Source organism: Misgurnus anguillicaudatus, chromosome 19 (assembly GCF_027580225.2).
Source record: "Misgurnus anguillicaudatus chromosome 19, ASM2758022v2, whole genome shotgun sequence".
NCBI lineage: Eukaryota > Metazoa > Chordata > Actinopteri > Cypriniformes > Cobitidae > Misgurnus > Misgurnus anguillicaudatus.
In genome coordinates this window covers 50048349-50075944 of record NC_073355.2, presented here as the reverse complement: position 1 = coordinate 50075944, position 27596 = coordinate 50048349, and the positions used below count along the sequence as shown (strand labels likewise).

Below are 27596 nucleotides of genomic sequence, written 5' to 3'. Positions count from 1 at the left end.
AAACAAAGTACTTTTATATTAAAAATGTATTTTCACTGTCTGCAGTCTGCTAGAGTACACACAACCAGAGTTATCCACTTTCAAAGACAGTGTTTACAACATAAAAATAGAAAATTTGGTGTTTCATCATATGAAAAACAACATAAATACCAATATTTGTCACAAACAGCAGCATTTTATGTAACTTCAAAGGGTTTTTGTAAAATGATATAAAGATATTGCATTTATTCCACTCTATGTGGTTATGGGGACACTTCAAATATTTTTAGGCGGAAATTTAATACAAAAAGGGTATTATTCCTCCCTTCAGTTGGAATAGAATAACATTTGCATAGATTATAATAGAGAAAAAATTCCCTTTTCCCGGGAAGCTGACATTTGCTGGAATCAAACAAAACTGTCTGCAAATCTGCAGACTTTAGAAAAAAACATCAAAAAGCGCTTTTTATTTTTGTGTTTATTATAGGAATGACAACACATACAACCATGTTTGGCTCTTTCAACAGTGTTTTATGTAATTTCAAAGGGTTTCCTGTAAAATTTTCCCGTTACTCTTCTTCCCTTCATTGCCAAGACTCTTGAACGTGTGGTGTTTGACCAGCTTTACTCTTTCTTCACACAAAGTAACCTCCTGGATAGCAATCAGTCTGGTTTCAAAAGCGGTCACTCCACTGAGACTGCGCTGCTCTCAGTCATCGAAGCCCTAAGGCAGGCAAAGGCAGCCTCCAAATCATCTGTGGTGATCTTACTGGATCTATCCGCCACTTTTGGCACGGTCAATCACCACATCCTCCTGTCGACCCTCATAGCTATGGGTGTCTCTGACACAGCACTACTATCGTTCAAATCTTACCTCTCAGGTTGCTCAATCAGGGTATCCTGGAGAGGTGACGTCTCCAAAACCCAACATCTGGATACCGGTGTGCCTCAAGGCTCCGTGCTTGGACCACTGCTTTTTTCTATATACATGACATCCCTGGGTTCTGTCATGCGAAAACATGGCTTTTCCTACCACTGCTATGCAGATGACACTCAACTTTACTTGTTGTTCCACCATGATGACCCCACGATTTCTGCCTGCATCTCAGCATGCCTGAGGGACATGTAACTCTGTATGAAGGATCACAATCTCTAGCTTAAGATTAACCTTGCAAAGACAGAACTGCTTGTCATATCTTCTGAACCAAAGATTCTGTACAACCTTTCCATTCAGCTAGGTTCCTCGACAATCACACCTTCCAGGATGGCCAAAAACCTGGGAGTGGTTATTGATGATCAGCTTAGCTTTATGGCCCATGTTGCCAGCACCTCCCACTATTGTAGATTAATTCTCTACAAAAATAGGAAAATTAGACCTTTCCTAAATGAGCCTAGTCCTAGTTCAAGCTCTTGTTCTGTCCAGGCTGGACTACTGCAATGCACTACTGGCTGGGCTTCCAGCCTACACAACCAAACCCCTACAGATGATTCAGAATGCAGCTGCAAGAGTGTTCTTCAATGAGCCAAAGAGGGCGCAGGTCACTCTCTTTGTCAAGTTACACTGGCTCCCTATAGCAGCTCGCATCATTTGAAGCTCTGCTCCTGGCCTTTAAAACCACCACTCGGTCAGCACCCCCTTACTTTTGCTTGCTTATACAGCCCTACGTACCCTTTCAATCCCTGCTCTCTCTGTCACCAAAAGACGGCTTGTGGTGCCATCTCAAAAAGGGAAAAAACATTATTGCGTACCTTCTCTTTTCTATTCCTTTTATTCCTGATCTCTATCTATAAATTCTTACAAATAAAAAAAACACTAACCCATGGCTATGTATATTGTGTTGCACTTGATGAGACTTTCCAGTGCAAGTATATATTGCTGTTCTATGTGTTGCTATAATTGCTTCTATTCTAAATGACTAAATGTAATGTAAATTGGTATGGGAAGATTTTGAAATTGTAAATCCCCAAAATTGTCTCTGTGCTTCGCTAATCAGCGTATGCACCATAGACTGTAAAAAAGATGGACGCACCCATAGTGTTTTGAAGATAAACAAAAATAAAGTAAAAAATCTAGTTAAAGTACAAAAGGCAGTGATTCAGTGTTAATAGTTATGAAACTTAACTTTCAGATCAGTTAAAACGATAAAAACAAATGACAGACTTCAAATGAAAAATAAAGAAAAATAAATTGATGAGACCAAAAAAAATCCTCTTATCCAAAGAAAATATTCCATGTTTGACCATCAGACACTGAAGGGCAGAGCAGCTGCACTGAGCCAGCGGCACATTTCAGAAGGACTTGCCAAAATAAGGCTGCCCTCGGCAGTGTACACGACACTGACTGCCCACTGATTAACTTGAACTCACATATCCAAAATTGTAAGAGAAAATTTTAATATAGGAACTATCTTTACTAACTGACCACAGATTTAATGTTTATTCATCTACACTCTAAAAACAAACGGTGCTATATAGCACCAAAAGTGGTTCTTTGCTCGTAATCATAGAAGAACCGTTTTTAGTGCCATATAGCACCGCTGAAGCACCGGTGAAGCACCTGTGTAGACCCATATAGTGCTATGTAGAACCAAATGTGGTGCTATAGTGGTGCTATACGGCACCTATATGGTTCTACACAGGTGCTTCACTGGTTCTTCACCGGTGCTGTATGGCGCTGGAAACGGTTCTTCTATGGTTACGATTCAAATCAACAGTTTTGGTGCTATATAGCACCGTTTGTTTTTTAGAGTGTATATTCTCGACAAACAGCTACATTTTATGACACAGAAAGAGTAATATTTCAAATATTGTTCCAATTTTAAGCTCCTTTGCCGTTAACGTGAAATGCATTCTGGGAAACTTGTCTGTCATAAGTCTACACAAGTCACATTCGGATGCATCCTCGATAAAATGAGCGGATCAAGAACACATCCTGAGATGTTATGTGAACTTGACTTGATGTGAACATGGAACTGGAACAGTACTTGGGCCACGACTGATGACTTTTCACAAGAACCAACAAGAACGCAGATTGAGAAACGGCCTGAATCTTTTTTGCTGTACACCATTTTGGCCTTTTGTGCACATGTAGACTTGTAGTAAAAATCCTCCAGACTGTTTTATTAAGAACTCAGCTGATTTCTAAACTTTGTTGCCATATCCACACTGTTGACACATGAATGGTTTCTATTGAGTGTGGATTCTCATGTGTTTGTTAAGGTGACTTTTATCCGGGAAACTCTTTTCACAATGTTGACAAGTGTAAGGTTTCTCTCCAGTGTGAATCATTGTGTGTATCTTAAGGTTACTTTCAACAGAGAAACTCTTTTCACAATGTTGACAAGTGTAAGGTTTCTCTCCAGTGTGAATTCTCAAATGTTTTTTAAGGTCACCTGCAGTTATAAAACTCTTTCCACATTGATGGCACGGATGTGGTTTCTCTCCGTTGTGAATCTTCATGTGTTCTTTAAGGTGACCTTTTGTTCTGAAACTCTTTCCACATAGTTGACATGTTAAAGGTTTCTCTTCATTGTGAGTCCTCTTGTGATCTTCAGGGCGTTCATCTTCACTGAAACTATTTTCACACTTTATCTCTTCTGTCTTCAGAGTTTCTTTCTGTGAAACATTATGGTTTATTTTTACAATCTGATGTTTCTCATCCACTTCAGCTTGACTCTCCTCTTTCATTTCCATCATATCTAAAATGAAGACAGTAAATAGTTCATATTGATAAATCAGAATGACAAAACACATTTGAGATGTCATGTATTCATGTTATTTTTAATGTGAAGTACATTATGTAATTTCTATTGTCAATTTCTGCTCTTGTAGTTTAACTCTTGTGCTATGTTCAAAACCCTATAACACTTGTTTCCAATATCACCAAATATTAGGCTACGTTTACATTGCAACGATCTGAAAAGAAAACACAAAAGTGCCGTTGTGTTATCACTTTTTATTTCGCGTTTATACTAATGTTTTGAGGGGGAAATCTGTGTGCATATGGTGACGCAAAAGTGTGTGATATTCGATGTAGTATGCACTCCAGGCGGCTAGGTGGCAATGTGAAGCACTGACACACAACACCACCAAGTCCGCGCACCTGCGTACAACCCTCTTCCTTGTTCTCCCAGGTCTCATCCAAAGCCGTCTGGTTTGCCTCTGACGAATTGGCGCATCCACAATTTGATAGAGGTAATTAATACGCCTTCTCTGATCAGTAATACTAGCTGTGAATATTTCGTACAACTGCTGAAAAGACTCTTGTATATTTATCAGAGCTGCTATGGCAATTTTAAGGTCCGACGTATGGAAATAATCCGACATGTCTGTTGTTATTTTCCTGAACTGGCGTATACCTGTGATGTAAACGAGTACGCGACGAGAGCCACCGTGCACAGACTTTTGCGTTTTTCACCCTTTAGATGGGAATGCGATGGTAGATCGTTTTTAAGATTTCCACTCTGGAGAGTGGTTTCACTTTTTCGCGTTTTTAAGCCCCAAAAACGCCGTCACCGTGTAAACAAAAAGCACATCCGATAAAATATTTTTACGTTTTCACCCTTGAGCATTATCGTGTAAACAGGCCCTAAGATTCTATATTTTTGTCAACTTGTTTTCATTTAGTTAGGACTGGCTTTGTATTTCTGTTTTGCACTTATAAATCTATGAGCTTATGCACCTAAATGTTTTGTGAAAAAAGCATTGTCTGTGAAAATCACCATGACCAAATCACAATGGGTGTTGTAAGGCCATTTTTAAGTGTGCTTTTTATTGTTTTCTTTCATGATCATGAACCTTGTAATGTAAATTAACCTTAGTCACCCCATTTAATTCTAGCTCTGCCACTGTTCATACAGTGACAAGAAAAAGTATGTGAATCCCCAGAAATGAACGGTTTTCTAGAGTGATTTGTCATAAAATGTGATCTGATCCTCATTTAGGTCACAACAATAGACAAACACAATGTGCATAAGCTGACAACACACAAATAAATCTAGTTTCTTGTGCATTTCTTGTAAACCTCCATTAAACATTCACAGTGTTAAAGAAAAATCTAAGTAAAACCTTGGATTTAATACATACCTGTCAAGTATCCCGTTTTGGCCGGGAAAGTCCCGTATTTTACCCTTCTTTCCCGCTGTCCTCCCGTATTAGTATTTTCCCGTAAATCTCCCGTATTTTAACCCGCGTTATTACAAAAATATTAATGCCCGGGCGGAGTAATAAAAAAACATTCCCAATCCCAGATCGCTAAAAATCCACTGATTCCGCTAATCCACTTCGTGTTTTCCCACCCGCACCGCAGCATCTCTGTGTGCACTCTCTGCCTGGAGAGCGAAGACGACAGTTTCTGTCTGAAGTTTGTTGCATTAACAGGTAGATTTATTACATAATATATCAGTTGTTAAACCGGAGAATTACTAATTTGGAAGTTTGTTTATGTATTTCTTTGGTTAATGATTTGCTGTCGGTGTTCTAAAAGTGCTAACAAGTTAGCAAGCAAACAGCAACAAAATATCCACATTATTATCGTTACAATGCTTGTCTAATTAATTAAATGTTCCCGGTCAGATCTAAGTTAACATAAACGCTAAATTTGCTGTTGTTGGCACACTTTGCAGACAAAAAATACCAAAAACACCAATACAATGCCTTCACAAAATAAAGACAGAGAATGGAAAGGGAGGCTGGTAAAGGCAGTTCAACATTGCAAACATTGATTCAAAGCTCCATCAAGCCAGCAGGTAAATCATATTGAATATCTATGTCACACTTAAATTCTTGTTATTATATTTTCCCATTATAATCACTTGTAATCACTTGTCTAAGTTGATGCTAGTAATATAGTAACACATAATTTATTTATAAAACTTTTATTAAAACCATACTAATAGGTTTGGGCCACTGCCCCATCTAGCATTTTCATTTTCTAAATGACTGTTCTCATTACAAAGAAAAGTGAATGGTTTATAAATAATTTTGGCATTAAGGTATAATGCAAAAGAAGTTAAAATAAGGCTTTTCAAACTAAGGCCATTGGGTTTTGTACAGATGCAAATTTGTGTGTATAGTATGTACAGTATGAGTGTGACTTATGAAATGTAGTTTTCACAGAGCTGTGTGTTTCACTAGTTTTCTTGCTAATGAATTAGTTTGTTTAGTTAATTTTAACACAATTATCAGCACTAAGTTTTAAAAAATATTATCTGGCCCTCACCAGTCTTAAAATGTAAGGAATACTGGAGCTTGTTTGGGTTGGTGGTGGGACTGTTGTTCGCGGTGGGTGCCGGAAAATTTCCCTTATTTTCAAATCCAAAACTTGACAGGTATGATTTAATAGCTTGTCGAACCTCTTTCAGGAGTTCTGAATCAGACCTGCACGTTGTTCAGAAGGAATTTTTGCCCATTCCCCTTTACAAAACATTTCTAGGATTTCTGATGCTCTCTTGAGGTAATTTCTATGAGGTTAAGGTCTGGGTTTTGATTGGGCAACTCCAAATGACACATTTTGTTTTTCTTAAGCCAGCCTGTGTTGGATTTACTTTGACGCTTAAGGTCATTGTCCTGCTGCATCAACTAACTTCTACTGAGCCTCAACTGGCGGACAACCACCCTGACATTATCCTGTAGGATATTTTGTTAAACTTGGGAATTAATTTTCCCCTTGATGATGGCAAGTGGTCCAGGGGCCTGATGTATAAACGTTGCGTATGCACAAAATAGGCATAGAAATATGCGTACGCATATCAGGATTTATAAAAAATGAACATGGCGTAAATAAGTGTGCACCGTACAGATGCTCTTCACTGTGCGTACGCACTCTTTTTGAGCGGAGTGAAAAAACACAAACTCTGTTGTTGTTTTTATACACATTTAGTTTTAATATTCCCGTTTCATTCATGAAGATCAGCACTCAAATTGCATCTAGGAGTTGGACCTGCCTATGAAACACAAAGCTATAAAGAACTATATGAATAAGTATTTTCTCCACTCAACAAACACTAAAGCCTTATGTTTCATGTATTTGAGGAATGATAAGAAGTTTATTAATCTTTTTCATCTAATTATAGAAAAACTGTAAAAAAATTAAAAGTTTTAATTTTTATTAGGCCAAATGACAAAAACAAACCCGAGTGCCTACATTAACTTTATAACCTGTAAGATGATGAACAATAATGTGATGTACAAGGACATTTAATAATGTAGCCCATTTAAAGTTTAGCCTAATATAAAGAGTTGTTCTTACAATGCGGGTTTATATAAGAAAAACAGTAACAAGTATTTAAACTCATTAGTTTTTATATTCTGGTCTCATCTGCTTAAAATATGTTTTTTAAAGTTTGTAGGCTATTGAACTTTTCGTTTGAACTGAAATTTAGTTTTTTATATCTTAATGCCTTATGGCTGCGCCACATAATAAATAAATAAAATTAATACATCATTGTCTTTAGCCTATGTTTTATTATGGGAAACACTTAACGCGAAACTTTTATATGCTGGGCTCGTCTACTTGCCTATATTCTCTATAAGGTACGTAATATTGCATTAAGTCACGTTAAAAAAAAATAATAAATAAATAAATGAATAAAAAAAATCTCCCTCTGAGTTTGTTTTCCATTAAAAATGTTATGAATATAATGACACCCGTCTGGCCATGTGAAACCAGTATCAACTTTGACAATGCCAGTGTTTAAACAGTGTTTATATAATTTCATAAAAATCCATAAGGCAAAAAAAATTATTTCTCTGGCCAAAGTATATTTTAAATATAGGTTATGCTAAATAAGTTAATTTATAAGTATATTTTTTTAAGTTGAAACTATTTAATTTTAACCTTTTTAAAACTATTGTGTTCGAAACAAAGTTTTTCTTCCAATGTGATGTAAATATATTTCCTTGAATTCAAATATATTAAGGGCTAAATATATTTTTTATGCTTTAAAATGTATTTACTTGTTAAAAATATATTTTTGCAAACATCAAAATATATTTCAGCAAATATATTTTTTGGCATTTATATATATATATATATGATGGACATCAGAGATGTAAAAAGCAGTCACTTGTATTAATGTCATTTCTTTATTCCCGTTGTTCGCCATGTTTGTTTACTGTGAAGTCACGTTTGGCCGCGAGAAACATCGCAAGATCTCTGTGAGTTTTCCTGTGTCCTCAGCTGAGACACGTTGTTTGTTAACTTAATCTGATGGTGTGTGGTGAGAACAAAATTGTGAAATCAGCGATTTTTTCATCATGTTTGTGGTTTCTCACATTTTAAAAATGTAAAAAGATTTAAAAAATCTTTTGGTGTGGCGCTAGCTGTAGGAGTTATCTTGACTGCGCCCACTTCTAGGAAGAGTAGCTACAATATTAAACTGTCTCCATTACTAGACAATTTGTCTAACTGTCGACTGAAGGATGTCCAAACATTTTAAGATTGTGTTGTATCCCTTTTCAGCCTTATGGAGTGCAACAACTCTTGATCGGATATCTTAAGAGAACTCCTTCTCGCGGGGCATAGTTTATAAGAGCTGATGCTTCTTAAGGACAGCAATCTTAAAATGTTTAAGTGTCTTTTTATCAAATCGAAGTATCACTAACCTACACATTTAAACTCATTTTATGTCTGAAACCAATTAGTTTTCATTAAAGTAATTAGTCTATGGGTTCACTTACATTTTCCTCCAGCACTGTGAATGTTTAATGGGTGTTTTCAAAAAAGACACAAAAACTAGAATTATTTGTGTGTTGTCAGCTTATGCACATTGTGTTTGTCTGTTGTTGTGATCTAGATGCGGATAAGTTCACATTTTCTGTCAAATCAGTATTGAAAACCAGTTAATTTCTAGAAGTTCACATATAGGCCTAACCTTACACTGTATTCAATATGGCACAGAGTCATTATCAAATCTGAGTCTGTACATTTACTTATTTAAGAACAAACCAAAATAAATAAAAAAAATGCTGTGACAAAATGACAAAAACTTTGTGTGAAGTCATGTAAATGATGCATGTATCTAATGCATTTACTAAACGTACACACGTGAATGACAATAGCCTACTTCATGTGCCTTGTTAATGGGCGCTTTGCATTTAAAACAGACAGTGCTTGTTTAGACATCACAATGTGCATCTCTTCCTTTTCTCTCTTCTGTTATAAACTATTTTCTGTAGGCCGGTAATTTTTGACTGGGAACACCACAAGTGGAACAAGGTGGGGAAATAAATACAAAAAGTGACAGAGATTGTTATAGTCTTTGTGAACAAAGTAAATAAATGCTGATGCAGTAACTTAACTACTATTTTTGGGTAAAATAAAATTTTCTCCATAATGACGTGAACACAACATGAGGTTTAACTGTAGTAGAGCATTACATGGAGATCACAGTCATTCAATCCACTGAAGGTTTCTTTGGATAAAACTCTTTACCTGATGTTTCAATCTAATTCTACTGAATCTATTATAGATGCAGAAAGTTATCATCTCCCGGATTTTAGTTTATTTTCCCCTCATGTTTCTCAATGTTTTTATGATTATTCCTCAACCATCAATAATAAAGATTGAAAAATAGACACCAACCTATTTGTTCCTCAGTATCTTCATCCTTTATTCTGCATGGTTGTGGATCTGTCATCTTCTCAAGCTCCTCTTTCACCAGCATCAATATTATATCATGAAGATTTCAGTTGTCACACATGGAGTGATTTCTCTGTGTGTTTGACTCCAGCATTTATTGGTGGATTGTTGTAGGAGGAGCTTCACTGAAGATCTCAATCACTTTCACTCTATGGGTGTGAACTCAAAATGAAAGAAGAGGCATAAAACATTTAATGTCAGTAAAACATTCACCATCTGTTTCTCATGTATCAATCACAATTTTATTTATTTTTTAAATCGTGGATCAAGGTTTTGAATAAAAGTTAGTTACACACGTCAAAGTGAAATGATGCAGACATCATCTGATTATTGCAGCAGGGTTTTCCTGCACTGAAAATGAATCATGACCCACCCAGACTCATTTATATTATTTTATTTACTTTTAATCTGTGGACGCTGTGGGAGAAGTAGAGAGCACCACTTTTTCTCTTCCTCTTGTGTTTAAGCTCTCTGTTCCTTATAGTTTTATTCTTCAAAACCAACAGACAAAAATACAGATGAATGAAAACATAATCTTAACTTCACGTAATACTTGTACCTTAATTATAGCTGCATGTGAAACATGTCTGCATCTATTTCAGTGCAGTGTCTGCATCGTATCTGCTCAGCCTGAATGAAATGATATTGCCAGAGCAAACAATAGAGTAAATATACAAAATCAGCCCCATTCAGTTTGAGCATCCACATGGGACACATTAACACCTCTTCAGCCTGGTTATGGTCATCTAATTATTATTCTTTTGTCTTTATTATAATTACTCACACATTTCTATTCACAATGTTTTAATTTCTCCGTTCTTTGATCAAATGTTTCACTTCACCTACTTTGACTTTGTATCAAATGCCTTTCTTATAAAAAGAAAAATACCAATGAATGAGCTTTACCAATCGAAATTATTCCTTAAAACATCCCTCTCATATATCGTATGTTAACTTACCACACCATCAAAACACAACAAATAACGGGATTCAAACCAAACTCACTTTATAACATCATAAGTGGCTTCAGATCACAAAATGAGACTAAAAATATAAACTATTTTATGGTATTTTGCACAGTGCTGTTATTGTCACTTAGCATAGCATTATAAATATACTGTTATGTTATGAAAATACACAACACTGTGTGAAGAACACAGATAAACCAGATATATCATCTCAAATGTGTTTATTGTCTTCATGTTTCATCAGTCAAAACATCTTTATTTGCCTGTTATTGAACAACACAACAATTTTTACATGACTGTACATGGACACGTCTGAGCTCTGTTCTCATAGTCTCACCATTAGACTTGCTAGGGCGCCCTCCAGCTTCACGTATGAATGAAACAGACTGTGAATTATTTATTATGGTAGTCTTCAGTGGCTTGTTACTTTCGTTTTTGGAATAAAAATATTACTCCTTTCTGCACAAGTTTGAAGTAAACATAAAACTGAATCAATACATCTTCATGCACACTTTCAATTAAAAGCCATGACGACCATGCAGGATGAAGAAGAAAGCAGGAGAATAAGCTGAAAGAGATCGGCCTGCAGGTTTTAAATAGTTTTAGTTTAAATAAGTGGAATTTATTCAAGTCAAAGGAGGTTTTATAGAGAGTGTGTGTGTGCATTATACTGCAAGTAATCATATAATTACTGAACATTTTCAGCACATGTTAAAGGAATAGTCTACCCTTTTGCCATATTAAACTATGTTATTACCTCAACTTAGACGAATTAATACATACCTATCTTTTTTCAATGAGTGCACTGTACAGCGCGTTGTGAATGTGTTAGCATTTAGCCTAGCCCCATTCATTCCTATGGCACCAAAAAAAAAGTTTTATTTTGTGGCATCATACTTACTGGTATAACTCCTCATGTAACAGTCTTTAAATAGGGAAAACACAGAAATGTTTGGTGGCTTCCCTGTTTGGTACCATAGGAATGAATAGGTCTAGGCTAAATGCTAACACATTCACGACGTGCTGTCAGTGCACGCATTGAAAAAAGACAGATTTGTATTAATTCGTCTAAGTTGAGGTAATAACATAGTTTAATAGTTTAACTGTTCTGATGTTTATTAGATTATATCCTGCTGCCATGACATTTTCTATAATTCTCATTAATGTATGTCACTCGTGATAGTATTATATTTGTTATTTGTAACATAAATGCATGGTCATAATTTGTGAAGCACACAGCCCATCCCGGACTTGCAATTAATTTAAGCGAAGATTTTTCATGGTCCTTCAAGATGGATATTTTTATGTCCTTTTAAAACATGGCTTTGTTTGTGCTCAGGATGACATTCCGACACATGCTTGTCCAAACGGACAAAGCCAATGGACGCCTTCATGCATTTCAAAGGGCAATGCAACTTCCCAGTATATCTTCCAGTTGCAAATGCAACAAGGAGTTGCAATTCCTTTTCATTTGCAATCTTGTGCTTCTTTAAAGTCCTGCCTAATATGGCAGTACTTAATGTTGCACAACGACCACTCCTTTGTTACGCCATGCTTTGTTTTGTTTTTTGGTGGTTTGGCAAAACTCCTCCTCGTTCTCCTCCTCCTCCTCCTCCTCCTCATTGTGGTGGATGTTGGGAAAGAGAAATACGCTCTCAAAAGGCTGCACTGCAAGCTACTATTGGAGCCCAGACTGACTGAAGAAGTGCTGAGTACTGTCTTCATAGAAATAGAAGGAATCCTCAACTCTAACACCTCTTTAGATGTGGACTATCCTTGTCGCCCCTGTCATTCAGTGCAAAACAGGATTGGAATGGGACTCATTTTCAGCCCTGAAGTTTTATGCTTAAGAGCGGACCACAAAATACTAAATAAAATCATATCAAATGAAAGCTGTAACGGTGGTGCTTTAATGAAAGCGAATGAGAGGTGAATCCACGTGCGAAAAGGTATTTATTAAAGTAAAAACCCAAAAGGGCCAGCAAACACATCCAAAGGGCAAATCCAAATCAATATCCAAAACAGGCAATAGGTCAGGGCAGGCAGAGTAGAATCACAAAATCCAAAAACAGACACGGGTCAAACACAGGCAGATTACAGAAACAGATCACAGGTAACAGGTTAACAAATAAACTGATAACAGGCTTACAAATGTAATAATCAGCCAGGAACAGGTGTACAGGAAGTGCTTAAATACTGAACAAACAGGAAGTGGTACGTGAAGTGTGACATGATGATGTCCGGCCAGCAGCCATATCACCCTGTAGCCCAAGACAGCTTGCCCACTGAAGCTAAGCAGGGCTGAGCCTGGTCAGTACTTGGATGGGAGACCACCTGGGAAATCCAGGTTGCTGCTGGTAGTGGTGTTAGTGAGACCTGCAGGGGGTACTCACCCTGTGGTCTGTGTGGGTCCTAACACCCCAGTATAGTGATGGGGACACTGTCAAAAAAGCACCGTCCTTCGGATGAGACGTTAAACCGAGGTCCTGATTCTCTGTGGTCATTAAAAATCCCAGGATGTCCTTCGAAAAGAGTAGGGGTGTGCCCCGGCATCCTGGCCAAACTTGCCCATTGGCCTACTAATCATCCCTCATACTAATTGGTGATATCACTCGGTCTCCTCTCCACTAATAAGCTGGTGTGTGGTGGGCGTTCTGGCGCAATATGGCTGCCGTGGCATCATCCAGGTGGATGCTGCACATTGGTGGTGGTTGAGGAGATTCCCCCGTTCATATGTAAAGCGCTTTGAGTACTGAGAAAAGCGCTATATAAAATGTAAGGTATTATTATTATTATTATTATTATTATTATGATATTTCAAAATAAAAGCCGGAACAGAACAGGATGTCAAAATAAAAGTCCTAATAACAAAAATACACAGAACACAACCAGAACACAGAACAAAACTTTACAAAGCTCTCACTCTCAGGAATAAGGCTACATTGCTATTTTTGTTCTATTATCATCACATATCCAACAATCGTCGAATGAATGATGAGGTTAAAAAAATCGTCTTTTGTAAACGTATGTGAAACTTGAGTGTGAACTGCCTTAGATAGCACAGATAGCCACAAATGCTACACCATCTTTTATCTTAGGTCCTACTCTAAAAAATTAGCCCATTCACAGCATTTTCTTTGGTTGTGTGCATGAATAATCCCTTGCTATTTATTAAATGTGCAAAATTTATATGAAAAATGTATTTTCACTCCATTCAGTAAAATAAGAATAACTTTTGAATTCGACATGCTAAAGAGATCTTTTTTGGGGTGTTTACTGTCTGCTGCTGGTAACAACCAGAACTGTTTCCAGTCTGCTAGGTCACACAGAACCAGAGTTATCCACTTTCAAAACAGTGTTTACAACACAAAAATGTGTGTTTCATCTCACGAAAAACAACAAACAATATTTGTAATAACCAGCAGCATTTGATGTAAATTCAAAGGGTTTTCTGTAAAATGATATAAAGATTTTGCATTTATTCCACTGTATGTAACTTTTACGTAGATTATGATAGAGAGAAAAAAATTCATTTTCCTCTGAAAGCTGACAATCGATGACAAAAAACATCTGACAACACATAAAACCATGTTTAACACTTTAAACAATGTTTTGAAATTTCAAAGAGTTTCCTGTAAAAAAATACCAAACTTTTGTATGTACAACTTAAATCAATCAAAACCTCTGAGACATGCTCGCTCCCCTCCTTCTCTCTCCTATCTGAAGCGGATGTTTTCAAGGTCTTTGCTTTTAGCCAACCGACTACCTGCCTGCGAGATCCTATACCCACTAATTTCCTTCAGGCCATCTCTCCATCAGTTATCCCTGCTCTCATCCACATTATCAATTTATCTCTTTCCACTGGTACCTTTCCCGCAGCACATAAAGAGGCTCGGATAACCCCACTGCTGAAGAAACACTCAATCCTGCTATGCTAGAGAACTACAGACCTGTTTCTCTTCTTCCCTTCATTGCAAAGACTCCTGAACGTGTGGTGTTCGACCAGCTCTACTCTTTCTTCACACAAAATAACCTCCTGGATAGCAATCAGTCTGGTTTCAAAAGCGGTCACTCTATTGAGACTGCGCTGCTCTCAGTCACTGAAGCCCTAAGGCAGGCAAGGGCAGCCTCCAAATCACCTGTGCTGATCTTACTTTTGACACGGTCAATCACTACTTCCTCCTGTTGACCCTCATGGCTATGGGTGTCTCTGACACAGCGCTGCTATGGTTCAAGTCGTTCCTCTCAGGTAGGTCATTCAGGGTATCCTGGAGAGGTGACGTCTCCGAAACCCAACGCCTCAATACCGGGGATTCCTTAAGGCTCCGTGACTGGACCACTGCTTTTTTCAATATAAATGACATCCCTGGGTTCTGTCATTCTAAAACATGTTTTTCCTACCACTGCTCTGCGGTTGACACTCAACTTTACTTGTCGTTCCACCATGATGACCCCACGGTTTCTGTCTGCATCTCAGCATGCCTGAGTGACATCTCAATCTGGATGAAGGATCACCATCTCCAGCTTAACCTTGCAAAGACAGAACTGCTTGTCATATCTTCTGAACCAAAGATTCAACACAACCTTTCCATTCAGCTAGGTTCCCCGACAATCACACCTTCCAGGACGGCCAAAAACCCGGGAGTGGTCATTGATGATCAGCTTAGCTTCACGGCCCATGTTGCCAGCACCGCTCTCTCTTGTAGATTCATCCTCTACAATATTAGGAAAATTAGACCTTTTCTAGATGAGCATGGCACCCAGGTCCTAGTCCAAGCTCTTGTTCTGTCCAGGCTGGACTAGTGCAATGCACTACTGGCTGGACTTCCAGCCTGCACAACCAACCCCCTACAGATGATTCAGAATGCAGCGGCAAGAGTGTTCTTCAATGAGCCAAAGAGGGCGCACGTCACTCCTCTCTTTGTCAAGTTACACTGGCTTCCTATAGCAGCTCACATCAAATTTAATGCTCTGCTCCTGGCCTTTAAAACCACCACTGGATCAGCACCACCTTACTTTCGCTTGCTTATACAGCCTTATGTTCCCTCTCAATCGCTGCTCTTTGTCACCGAACGACGGCCTGTGGTGCCATCTCAAAATGATCTGCCGGACATGATCTGCTGACCCTGTCTTTAAGAATCGGCTAAAAACCTATCTCTTTCGCCATTACTTCACCTCCTAATATAAGACATACTATCTTTTCCTTTTATTCTTCATCTCTATCTATACATTCTATACATACAAAAAAAACACTAACCCTTGTCTATGTATACTGTGTTGGACTTCATGAGACTATTTCCAGTGCACTTATGTATTGCTGTTCTATGTGTTGCTATAACTGCTTCTATTGTGTACCTCATTTGTAAGTCGCTTTGGACAAAAGTATCTGCTAAATGACTAAATGTAATGTAAATGGGTATGGAAAGCTTTTGAAATTGGGTAGGCCAAATCCAGGCGGAAATCCCCAAAATTGCCTCTGTGCTTAACTAATCAGCGTATGCACCATAGACTGTAAAAAAGATGGATGTAGTATCAGTGACGTCACCCATAGTGTTTTGAAGATAAACAAAAAGTAAAAATCTAGTTAAAGTACAAAAGCAGTGATTCAGTGTTAAGATTTTATAGAAAATACATGTGATTTCAGTTATGAAACTTAACTTTAACATCAGTTAAAACGATAATAACAAATAACAGACCTCATATGAATAATAAAGAAAATTAATTGATGAGACCAAAAATGCCAGATATATATCCAAAAGGAAATATTCCATGTTTGACCATCAGACACTGAAGGGCAGAGCAGCTGCACTGAGACAGCGGCACATTTCAGAAGGACTTGAAGAGATGAATCTGGCCTGGATGGTGTACACGGCACTGACAACCCGGTGATCAACTTGAACTCACATATCCAAAATTGTCAGAGGAAATGTTAATATAGGCGCTTTCTTTACTATTTAACCACAGATTTAAAGTTTATTCATTCTTGACAAATGGCTACATTTTATGACACAGAGAGTAATATTTTGCAGGTTTTAAGCTCCTTTGCCATTAACGTGAATTGCATTCTGGAAAACTTGTCAACACAAGTCACCTCCTGATGCATCCTCGATAAAATGAGCGGATCAAGAACACATCCTAAGATGTTATGTGAACTTGACTTGATGGGAACTTGGAATTGGAACAGTACTTGGGCAGCGACTGATGACGTTTCACAAGAACACAACTACAAACAAGAACGCATATTGAGAAACGGCCTCAATCCTTTTGGCCGTACACCAACTTTGTTGCCATATCCACACTGTTGACACATGAATGGTTTCTATCGAGTGTGGATTCTCATGTGTTTGTTAAGGGCAGCTTTTGTTTTAAAACTCTTTTTACACTCATGGCATGTAAACGGTTTCTTTTTAGTGTGAGTGATCAAATGTTCATCAAGGTTAGATTTTGTCCTGAAACTCTTTCCACACTGTTGACACACGTATGGTTTCTCTCCGGTGTGAATTCTCACATGTGCATTAAGGTTACATTTCTTTGTAAAACCCTTTCCACACTGATGACAAATGAACGGTTTCTTTCCGGTGTGAGTTATCATGTGTCTCTTAAGAGTGTCTTCACTTGTGAAACTTCTTTCACACTGAAGACATGCGTGAGGTTTCTCTCCAGAGTGAATTCTTAGGTGTTCATTAAGGTTACGTTTCATTTTAAAACTCTTTCCACACAGATGGCATGTGAACAGTTTCTCTTCAGTGTGAACTGTCATGTGTATCTTAAGAGCACCTTTACTTGTGAAACTCCTTTTACACTGAAAACACATGTGAGGTTTCTCTCCTTTGTGAATTTTCATGTGTGCTATAAGGCCACATTTAATTCTGAAACATTTTTCACACTCATGGCATGTGAATGGTTTCTCTCCGGTGTGAATTCTTGTGTGTATTTTAAGGTTACTTTCAATAGAGAAACTCTTTCCACATTGTTGACAAGTGTAAGGTTTCTCTCCAGTGTGAGACCTCATGTGTACCTTAAGGTTAATTGCAGTTGTAAAACTCTTTTCACAGTGATGGCATGGGTGTCTTCTCTTTTCGGTGTGAATCCTCATGTGTGCTTTGAGCTTAGGTTTTGTTATGAAACTCTTTCCACACTGATGACAAGTGTAAGGTTTCGCTCAGTTGTGAACTCTAATGTGTATCTTAAGTTGACTTTTATCTGGGAAACTCTTGTCGCAATGCTGGCACCCGTGTGGCTTTTCCCCACTGTGAGCATTCTTGTGCCTGCTAAGGCTCGATTGAAAAGTGAAACTCTTTCCACACTGTTGACATGTGTAAGGTTTCTTTCCAGTGTGAATCCTCATGTGTGCTTTAAGGTAATCTTTTGTTCTAAAACTCTTTCCACACTGTTGACATGTTAAAGGTTTCTCCTCACTGTGAGTCCTCTTGTAATCTTCAGGGCGTTCATCTTCACTGAAACTATTTTCACACTTCATGTCTTCTGTCTTCAGAGTTTCTTTCTGTGAAACATTATGGATTATTTTTACAATCTGATGTTTCTCATCCACTTCTGCTTGACTCTCCTCTTTCACTTCCATCATATCTAAAATGAAGATAGTAAATAGTTCATATTGATAAATCAGAATGACAAAACACATTTGAGATGTCATGTATTCATGTTATTTTTAATGTGAAGTACATTATGTCATTTCTATTGTCAATTTCTGCTCTTGTTGTTTAACTCGTGTGCTGTGTTCAAAACCCTATAACACTTCTGGTGTTTCCAATATCACCAAACATTGGATTCTATCTTTTTGTCAATTCTTTTTCTTTCAGTTAGGACTGGTTTTGTATTTCTGTTTTGAACTAATTATTATAGGCCTAATTAATCTGAGCTCATGCACCTCAATATTTTAGTGAAAACAGCATTATCTGTGAATAATTTTTAAAGCTGCGGTCGGCAACTCTGGAGGATTGAGCTGATTTCAAATGTTTACAATTTTTATGCCCATCCCCCACTACCACCGAGCAACTTCCCTTCGAGCTCGTCCTCGTCAGTGCGTGTGCACCAGTATTATTGTGAACGCATACTTAGCAAGAATACTTAGATTTTTTACATAACACTCAGATAGGGCTGTCGCGGTAACAGCATTACCGCATGATCGCGCTACTGACAAGCCCAACCGCATGGAAAAAAGCAACCGCAACAACCACGCCTTTCACGTTAAATTCATGAAACTATATGCCGCCTTGTTTTTCACGTCATACAGTACATGTATAATAAAGGCCAAATAGATTCTCAGGTGTTAAGAGGATAGGCCAATTTTTTTCGTAAATTTCAATTAAAAATGTATTACTTCATATTTCGTTAAATCATACAGTGAATGTGTGAAAAAGTTTTTCATCAACAGTATCTGGGTGAAACATTTTAAACATTGATGATAATCTGGCAACACGACTGCTTCATCACATCCTCTATACACGGAGAGTCTGCTTTATTAACTTTTCAATTTCTTTAAGACACTGCTGTGTTCTGTATTGACCGATGCTCTGTTAATTTGCGCTTAACAAGCCTAAATGATGTTCTTCAATTTATTTTTGTTTTCTCAAAAATATATTTAGCTGTAGTATAGCTTGTGTTAATCTTTTTTTTTCATAAGGGGAAATACATGTAGCCTACCCTTCTTCTACATTAGTTGACCTCATTGTTCTGGATTTAAAAAATAATTTTATTTTAGTAAATGAAGGCGGTAAAATCACATACCGCACTGGTGAGCCACGCAAAATCACGGCAAGGGAAATTCCTTCACCACGACAGCCCTACACTCAGAAATACAATCAATGGTTGACAAAGCACTATTACTTGTCGAGAAGAAATGTGGCAAGCTCTGCATCCAGCTTGAACCTTTTAAAATCTCGTAGATTCCTCCACATTTCAAATGCCGGTCCGATATTGAATGTAGTATTATAACAGGCACATTCGCTTTCTATCTTTGTTTCCTTCTTTTCATTGGTTGTTTTGTTAACCAAGGAATCGGAAGTTTGTTAGTGAAAGTTCAATCCAACACACTTGTGAACTGTAGGCGGATGAACATGATATTGTAACGCGCGCGAGGGGGAGGGGGATCTGTGGCGTGTGCAGGAACTGTGATTGACAGGCAGATTTTACACAGCCCTGCGCTGATTGGACCAAATGAACCAAGAGTGGTGGAATATTGCAAAACAAATAAAATACTCTAGGTGGAGCTAGAAGCGCTTTTTTTCTTAAACAGTCTCATTTATGTTGTTCTATCGGAGCATAGTGTTGGTTTTTAGTGGATATGATCAAAAAATACTATAAAAAAAACGTTGAAAATTTTACATAATGATTTTATCGTAGGGTGGAAGAAGGTGCATAGTATTTGTCTTTAACTCATCTTGTAAATATACTTATGCCGCAATAGTTAGCCTGTCTAGAATAGAGCATTATCTGTCTGGAATGATCCCTATGCCCTAAGCCCATTGAAGATCAGCAGGATCGGTTAACGCGTCTCTTCTCTACCATTAAAAGGATGCAAAAACACAGTTTGGAACTGCAGGTAAGGATAATAACCCTTATATTGGGACGCTTGATCATTTATTTTCATGTGATGCGACTATTAAAACATGTTAGGAGAAATCACCACTGATATTTATTAGAGCTGAACAATTAATCGTTAACGATCTTGACCTCAATTCGACCCCCCGAACGATCTTAAGCCAGCATTTTGACGATTAAGGTAATTATATTTTCAAGGATGAAAGACGCAGTCTCTTCAGTTCTCTCGACAACACGCAGTCACAACGGGCGCTAGGGCTGGGACGGTTGTAATTACCACCGCGGTGGTGGAGTGTGAACCGCGGTCGGGAAGTGCGCCCTGCGGTGGTGTGCACGTCACAAATTATGAAAAATATAAAGTACAATCTCGCCCAGTGAGATATCTTCAGGTTCATGTTAACAGCCAGCAGAAGCGGAGTAAATGCGCTTTTTGCAAGGGAAGGCAACTGATATCAGTGATGACCCGCTTACTTGGGGGGGGGGCAATGAGGCAAGATATTAGCCGTTTCTCAATCCGAAGACTGTAGCCTATGGAGGTCACATTTGCAAGCTGCATACGTCATCAAGACTGTCTTATTTCATAACAGAAACGCGTCATTCAACACACGAACACTCAATAACTGTAGGCTGTTTTAAAGATCTTATTTTATAAAGTCTCAGTAAGCTGTTGGATGGATGAAATTCAGTATGTGCTGAGCACACGATGCATCTAATCTCTTTGTGTTTTAATAGTTATGAACTTAACTTTCCATTGCGGAGCGAGGATTCCCATGTGATGCTTCTACAGCATCAATGCTGCACCCAGGAAGCACAGGATTGCGCAGTCAATATGATTTAGACGCATCAATTCTGCACCCGAAATGTGCATAAAAGGTCCGGTTAAGTGCATAATTCCCAAAATAACCATCTGCACACTAAAGCTTTTTTACTGTGACTTTTTGCGCAATTAAGGAAAATATATTTAGCATACTTATTTGATCAAATGTGCCTATTATATTTTCTCCTAAACACCATGTTTAATAATTACTAATGTTCTTGTAACTTGTAAATCATTTTAAATAATAAATCATTAAAATTATAATTATATATAATATAATTATATTATGCTAGATTTAGCAGAAAGCACTATACATTTATATATAGTGTGTGTGTGTGTGTGTGTGTGTGTGTGTGTGTGTGTGTGTGTGTGTGTGTGTGTGTGTGTGTGTGTGTGTGTGTGTGTGTGTGTGTAATTTAAATTTCTAAAGAAAAAAACAGTATTATCGTATCGGAAGATATCTCAATCGGCCGATACTCAGAATTCGGGTATCGGAATCGGATCGGAGATGGAAAAAATGGTATCGGTGCATCCCTAATGCAATGTAGTCCAATGTATTTTTAGCCATGCATTAACATGTGTCATATCGAAGTTTGGTGTATCGTCGATACATATAAATATCATTTTATTGCCCAGCCCTAATCTAATGGATTTTAGTTTATTTTCCACTCATGTTTCTCAAAGCCAATTTTTTTATGAATGCCGTATTTTCCAGACTAAAAGTCACACATTTTTTTTCATAGTTTGGCTGGTGGTGCGACTCCTAGTCAGGTGCAACTCATACGTCAAAATCCATTCATACTGACTAACATGACCCAAGAAACAACATCTACAGGCGCAAGGGTCCGCTATATGCTGCTCCTGTATTTATGTAATTCAATGGATTCAGTGATGTGGAATGAGGAGCTCGGTGAACTTGATTCTCATTGGTATGTTATGTTAATTTAGTCTCCCAGGTATGTTCTGTATGCTATTGTGTTAGCTGAATAACTGTTAATGTTACATTAAAGAGCCACACAGATCCAAAATCGAAACTGACCTATATTGCAGAGTGTCATGTAGTTGTCTATCAATGAAAACAACGTGTAAAGTATTTGAACCAAAATGTGCACGATTAATAAAGTTATTGGCTTCTAAAGCAGGAAGCCGACTCTGAATCGCTGAAACGAGTCTTTAACGGAGGGATTTAGAGTTTGGCAATGAAAGATGGTTCAGTACCCACTTTATTTGGAACAACATGCGTCTCCTAACCACAACCTGTAAGTATGATTATAGCTACACACTTGCTTAAATTTGTAAAATGTTACTTTCTATCGTCGTCTTAACTGCTTGGATTAATGATGACGTTGTCAGAGAGTCACGTTAGCAAGCGGTTGCTATGACCCGGTTAGTTTACATAAATGCTTAAATGAGTGTATAATTGTACGTTCTGTCGTCATTTTTATAGCTTGGATTAATGATGAATGATGTTGTTGTTTAAACACTGCCAGAGAGTCACGTTAACAAACGGCTAGCGCATGCTCACTTACGGTTTTGCTACGACCCGGTTAGTTTACATGAATTCTTAAATGAGTGTAAAATGTTAGTTTCTATCGTTGTTTTTATTGCTTGGATTAATGATGAATGATATATATTGATGTCGATTATGTCTTCTCAGAAAATCATGTTAGCACTAGGTCAATACATGTTGCACTATTGTTGGTCTGTTCCACTGAACTGTGGTCTGTGCAGTGCATGATGCAGAGACTCTGTCAGTTGACCAATCAGAGCAGAGTAGGCTACTGAAAGGTGGGCTTTGGGGCAGACTGAACCGTTGAACGGCTTCACACGAATCGTTTGGGGATCTCTGAGAAATGGGGTAATTTTTAATATATATTTTGAGAAAATTGCAGTGTTTTTTGACCTTGCATGCATTTAAACCTGTTGTCCGGGACTTCTTAACAGTGATAGGACGCTTAAAATTGTCATCTTACTGGCTCTTTAACATGTACGTACGTACACCTATTCAGCCTGCTGTTCTGTGTGCTATTGTTTAGTTGAGTAACTGCCTTTCCAGAATAAATGTCTGTACTTGGGCTTGGATTTTGTGAAATAATTTTCTAAATAAATGCCACTTATAGTCCAGTGCGACTTATAGTCCGAAAAACACGTTAATAAAGATTGAAAAATAGCCACCAACCTATTTGTTCCTCAGAATCTTCATCCTTTATTCTGCATGGTTGTGGATCTGTCATCTTCTCAAGCTCCTCTTTCACCAGCATCAACATTATGTCATGAAGATTTCAGTTGTCACACATGGAGTGATTTCTCTGTGTGTTTGACTCCAGCATTTATTGGTGGATTGTTGTAGGAGGAGCTTCACTGAAGGTCTCAATCACTTTCACTCTATGGGTGTGAACTAGAAATGAAAGAAGAGGCATTAAAACATTTAATGTCAGTAAAACATTCACCATCTGTTTCAGACTTTTTAATGTTTTACTTGTTTAGTTTATTACAGATATTGAGTTTGTTTCTAATGTTGACCCTCGTGTTATGCTAACAGTCAATCTTATGTTATAGGCGTGTAATGATCAATTGTTTTCTCAAGCATTAATTACAGATCTGAATCTATATTTGGTGTAGACCTGGGCAATTGTACATTTAACAATCGTACAAATAATGATTGAGAATTAAGGTTTTGAATAAAAGTTAGTTACACATGTCAAAGTGAAATGGTGCAGACATCATCTTATTATTGCAGCAGGGTTTTCCTGCATTAAAAATGATTTAGGACCATCCAGATTACAATTTTTTTTTTATTTACTTTTAATGTGTGGACGCTATGGGAGAAGTAAAGAGTGTGGATCATGGATGGATGAATGAGTGGATATCTTATCTACTATAGGGTTATACCCTGGTCTTTTTAAATACTCGATTCTGATTGACTGGAAGGTGTGAATTAAAACCGTTTAATGCACAGGTAGTTCCAGTCAGTTTGATTACAGTTAGAAATGAATCCTCTACTATAAACATTGGTAACCATAGTAACACAGTTACACTTGCAGAGAGAGAGAGAGAAAGAGAGAGTGAGACGTAAGGGTGTCTCTCTTTAAAGTGCGCCAGTTTTATTTCACACTTTACATAAATAAATAAATGACATGATTAGTTCAAATAAAGATTGCCTTGTCACTGTCAGTGTTGCCCGTCATTCATCAATTATTTTAATAAATCAATTAAAGAATCATTAAGTTAGCGTTATGCTTAAGCAGAGGTGTTTCCAGCATTGAAGGACATTCGTGGCTTAGCCCAGACCATATTAAATACAGGATCACTCAAAGAGTGTATAAAGTGTATAATAAGAATATTAACGTGATCTGTAGCATAAAAGTGTACTCACCTAATCGCGGCGGGTCGCAGGAGTAAAATGTCATCAGAACTTTAATCTTTCCTCTCATGTAGATTTTTGCACGCAAGTTTACTCAGGACATAACCTGAATGAGCTGATGATGTCACAGAACCGCCAAAATTAGATTATTTAAACTGCTGCGCCGAAGAAATACCGATCAAGCGATAAATAAACCAACAATACTGTATACCTACTGTATAACCATCTTATGTATGTACCATACAGAACGTCTAAAACATAATATAAACAGAACATCTAAAACTAAATAAACGTAATGCTGCTGGAGACTTGCCATTGGCTGTTCTAATTGAATAAATAATGTCAGTGTAAGAAAAGATTACAGGGGCTATTTTGGGGATGTTTTTATAAATGTTATTTTGTTTTATGGTATTACGTTTTATATTATTACGTTTATGTAATAATGCGTTAAATTATCTGATTTAAATATTAAAGATACTTTTTTAAGTTACGGTTGTGGAGGTCAGTGGTTCCATTCCGGTAGATAAATAGTGCTTTTGTTTGCTCCTCCCCTACCCGTTACATATTCAACAGAGTGGCAGAAACGGAGTAGCCCATAGGGTACCGACAGCAAAGAAACGTATTCTATAGGCTAGATTTTTTTAACACCTAGGCCTATTTCTAACAGCAGGGGCGTCGAACTGGGGGTAAAACCAGTACTGATTACCAGGGCCCCAAAGAAAGAGAGGGCCCTTGAAAAGTCTGAAATATATTATGGGGTGGGGCATGGGGGCCCATCAGGATTGCCTATGCATAGGGCCCGAGATTTTGTGCAACGCCCCTGTCTAACAGACTATGCAGTAAAGCCAAAGCACAATGAAATAAGACAACTTGATTTAAGAGGTTTACATAGGCTGTTGTCCGGTTTCATATCAGTCAACTTTTCAAAATACATTCGGGGCTAAACTCAAAACATTCGGGTCTGAAGCCCCGGGATAATCGCCTGGCGACGCACCTGTGCTTAAGCAACGAGGGGATAGACTTTAAAGAAGAGACGCACACAGCCACAGGTAACTCGCGCACGCATCTCTCTCTCTCTTTCAATGATGAATTTAAATAAATGTCATAATTCATTTAAATTAAAAGGAATACAATGGCACTACTTTATTTAAAGCGGACGGAGTGCGAGCCTTAACTTAAGAAAATGACCGTCATTTTTACCTGTCTATTAAAAAATTACACTCTAAACATTAATTACAGCTTTAACTTGGCAAATAACCAAGGTATAAGCGGGATAATTCACAGCTAGCCCTGCATTAAAGGGTTTTAATGCACTTTGCTACGAGTCGGGTGGTTCTTCGCCTCTACGTCGTGCATTAAAACCCTTTAATACGTGGCTAGCCGTGGATTATCCCTTACATATATAAACCAGGGCTTAAAATTAACTTTTTTATTTGGTAGCACTGGTGCTCCCAACTTTAAAGAGTTAGGAGCACCAGCAAAAATTTAGGCACATCCATCCAAAAATTAAAAAGCACCACAACTACAATGTCAATGTTAATAGATTTATTTTATTAAAAATAAACCACCACCACCGGGCTTTACACATCCTATGGCCAGCATTTAAAAGTGCGTCTTCTATTTTATTTTATTTTTTGCGGCATAAATTCCTAAATTAATACCCAAATGCTGTTGAAATAGTATAGCAGCAATAATAATTTAACAATTACAGGTAACATGATTAAGATTACATAGAAAATCTAGCAAACACGTAAAACACTGATTAATTGTGACATTACAAAAGTGACCCTAATATAGAATGCTAATATATATTGGTATTGATAACTGCATTACCAGGATGCTTTTACTACTAAATAGGCAATGTTTTTAAAAATACAACAAAAACATACCATCAGCATTGTCGTATTCCACAGCAACATGGACCACAAGGATGTTTGTCGAATGACCATTCACCAGCGCATGCGCACATACACCATCAAACACTCTTTGACAGACAGGTCGGTGTCTCCATCGTGTCAATAAACACATTTGTCATGACACGTCTTGTGTTTTTGGCACTTTCGCCATGTTTAAGCAAGGTACGTCTGGCGCTTAAAATGTTTTGATTCCGCCATTAACGCCGTTTTACAGGATTTACAGTAAACACAGTAAGTTACATTTTCATAGCGGAGACACTCGAAATCTTTAAGCCACTCTCTCTGAAAGTTTTAACGTCAACTCGTATTTTCCGGTGGTGGAGTTACATTTGAATCCGGATCGTCGTCAAAAAATACAGTAATAACCTTGGCTGTAATCGGCTCGCTCTCGTCATGCTCGCGACGCGTTCGTCTTTTCACATTTCCGCGCTTCACGGCAACAAGGAATGACTGACGCTCATATTAGCCAATCTGCGGTCTTCATTAAACGCAAGAACTTAATGGTGAAATTTGATTGGTTATGTATCGTTGGAGAGAACACTGAACCTGGGACAGCGCCAGCACGCAGGATCACAATCAACTCGCTTCACAACAAAATGGGCAGTCGCACAAATGCTCCCAAATATATTTTAAGGTCGCACAGATTAAATTTCGGTTGCATATGCGACCAAAATGGTCGCAATTTCGAGCCCTGTAAACAATATCCACCTTTAGTATATAGACAGAATTTTATTATTTGTGTTTAAACTAAATTTTCTAGCAGGTGTTACAACAAACCCTCTGTTTGTTACAACCCCACCTATGAGGTAACAAGTTGTCACTTTCTGTGTAATTGTACGATAACGGTAGATCACACAAACGTTAAGGGGCAGTTTCCAGGACAGGGTTTAATCCAGCAGGACAAGGTTTTGGTTATTTTAGGCCATTTAAGTTGTTTTACAATCATATCTAACAAAACCAACAACTTATGTGCATATTGAGAGAAAAAACAATGGCATTGGCAATGGTGTGTTTAAACTTATGTCAGTGCAAGCTGTTTTCAGTTAAGACAACTCAAATATGCGGGGACTGCAAGACTTGAACCCTTTCTGGGAAACCGACCCTTAGTGTTCATTTGTAGCAGAGATGTGTACGTAAAAAGATTAATCTAACTCAAATATTTTTGAATGATAGAGCCAAATCAAAAAGCCTTAGCTTCCCCGCTCTCCACTAATGTTACTAAATATAACGGTAAATAAGAACTAAAATAAGAAGTGATAAATACAGATGCAGTTCTCAGGTAACTGTAAAGTTGTCTGAATAGCGCACATCTTCTGTTTTTAGTCCTCGATCTCCACAGTACACTGGTTCA

At 37.7% G+C, this 27596-nt stretch overlaps 3 protein-coding genes and 1 pseudogene across 4 annotated transcripts in view; 1 reads left to right on the top strand and 3 right to left on the bottom strand.

Moving 5' to 3' along the window:
* The window catches only part of LOC129422537 (uncharacterized), a 681876-nt gene that overhangs the window by 488694 nt on the left and 165586 nt on the right, over positions 1-27596 (bottom strand). The gene's annotated exons all lie outside the window — the stretch shown is intronic.
* LOC129422743 (uncharacterized) overlaps positions 1-27596 on the bottom strand; it is a 177576-nt gene that overhangs the window by 8954 nt on the left and 141026 nt on the right. The gene's annotated exons all lie outside the window — the stretch shown is intronic.
* On the top strand, positions 12831-12947 carry LOC141351295 (5S ribosomal RNA; annotated as a pseudogene).
* Positions 13400-18117, bottom strand: LOC129422630 (uncharacterized). The gene has a single exon (XM_055178668.2). The coding sequence runs from the start codon at positions 17681-17683 to the stop codon at positions 16907-16909; it is 777 nt and encodes a 258-aa protein (XP_055034643.2). The 5' UTR covers positions 17684-18117; the 3' UTR covers positions 13400-16906.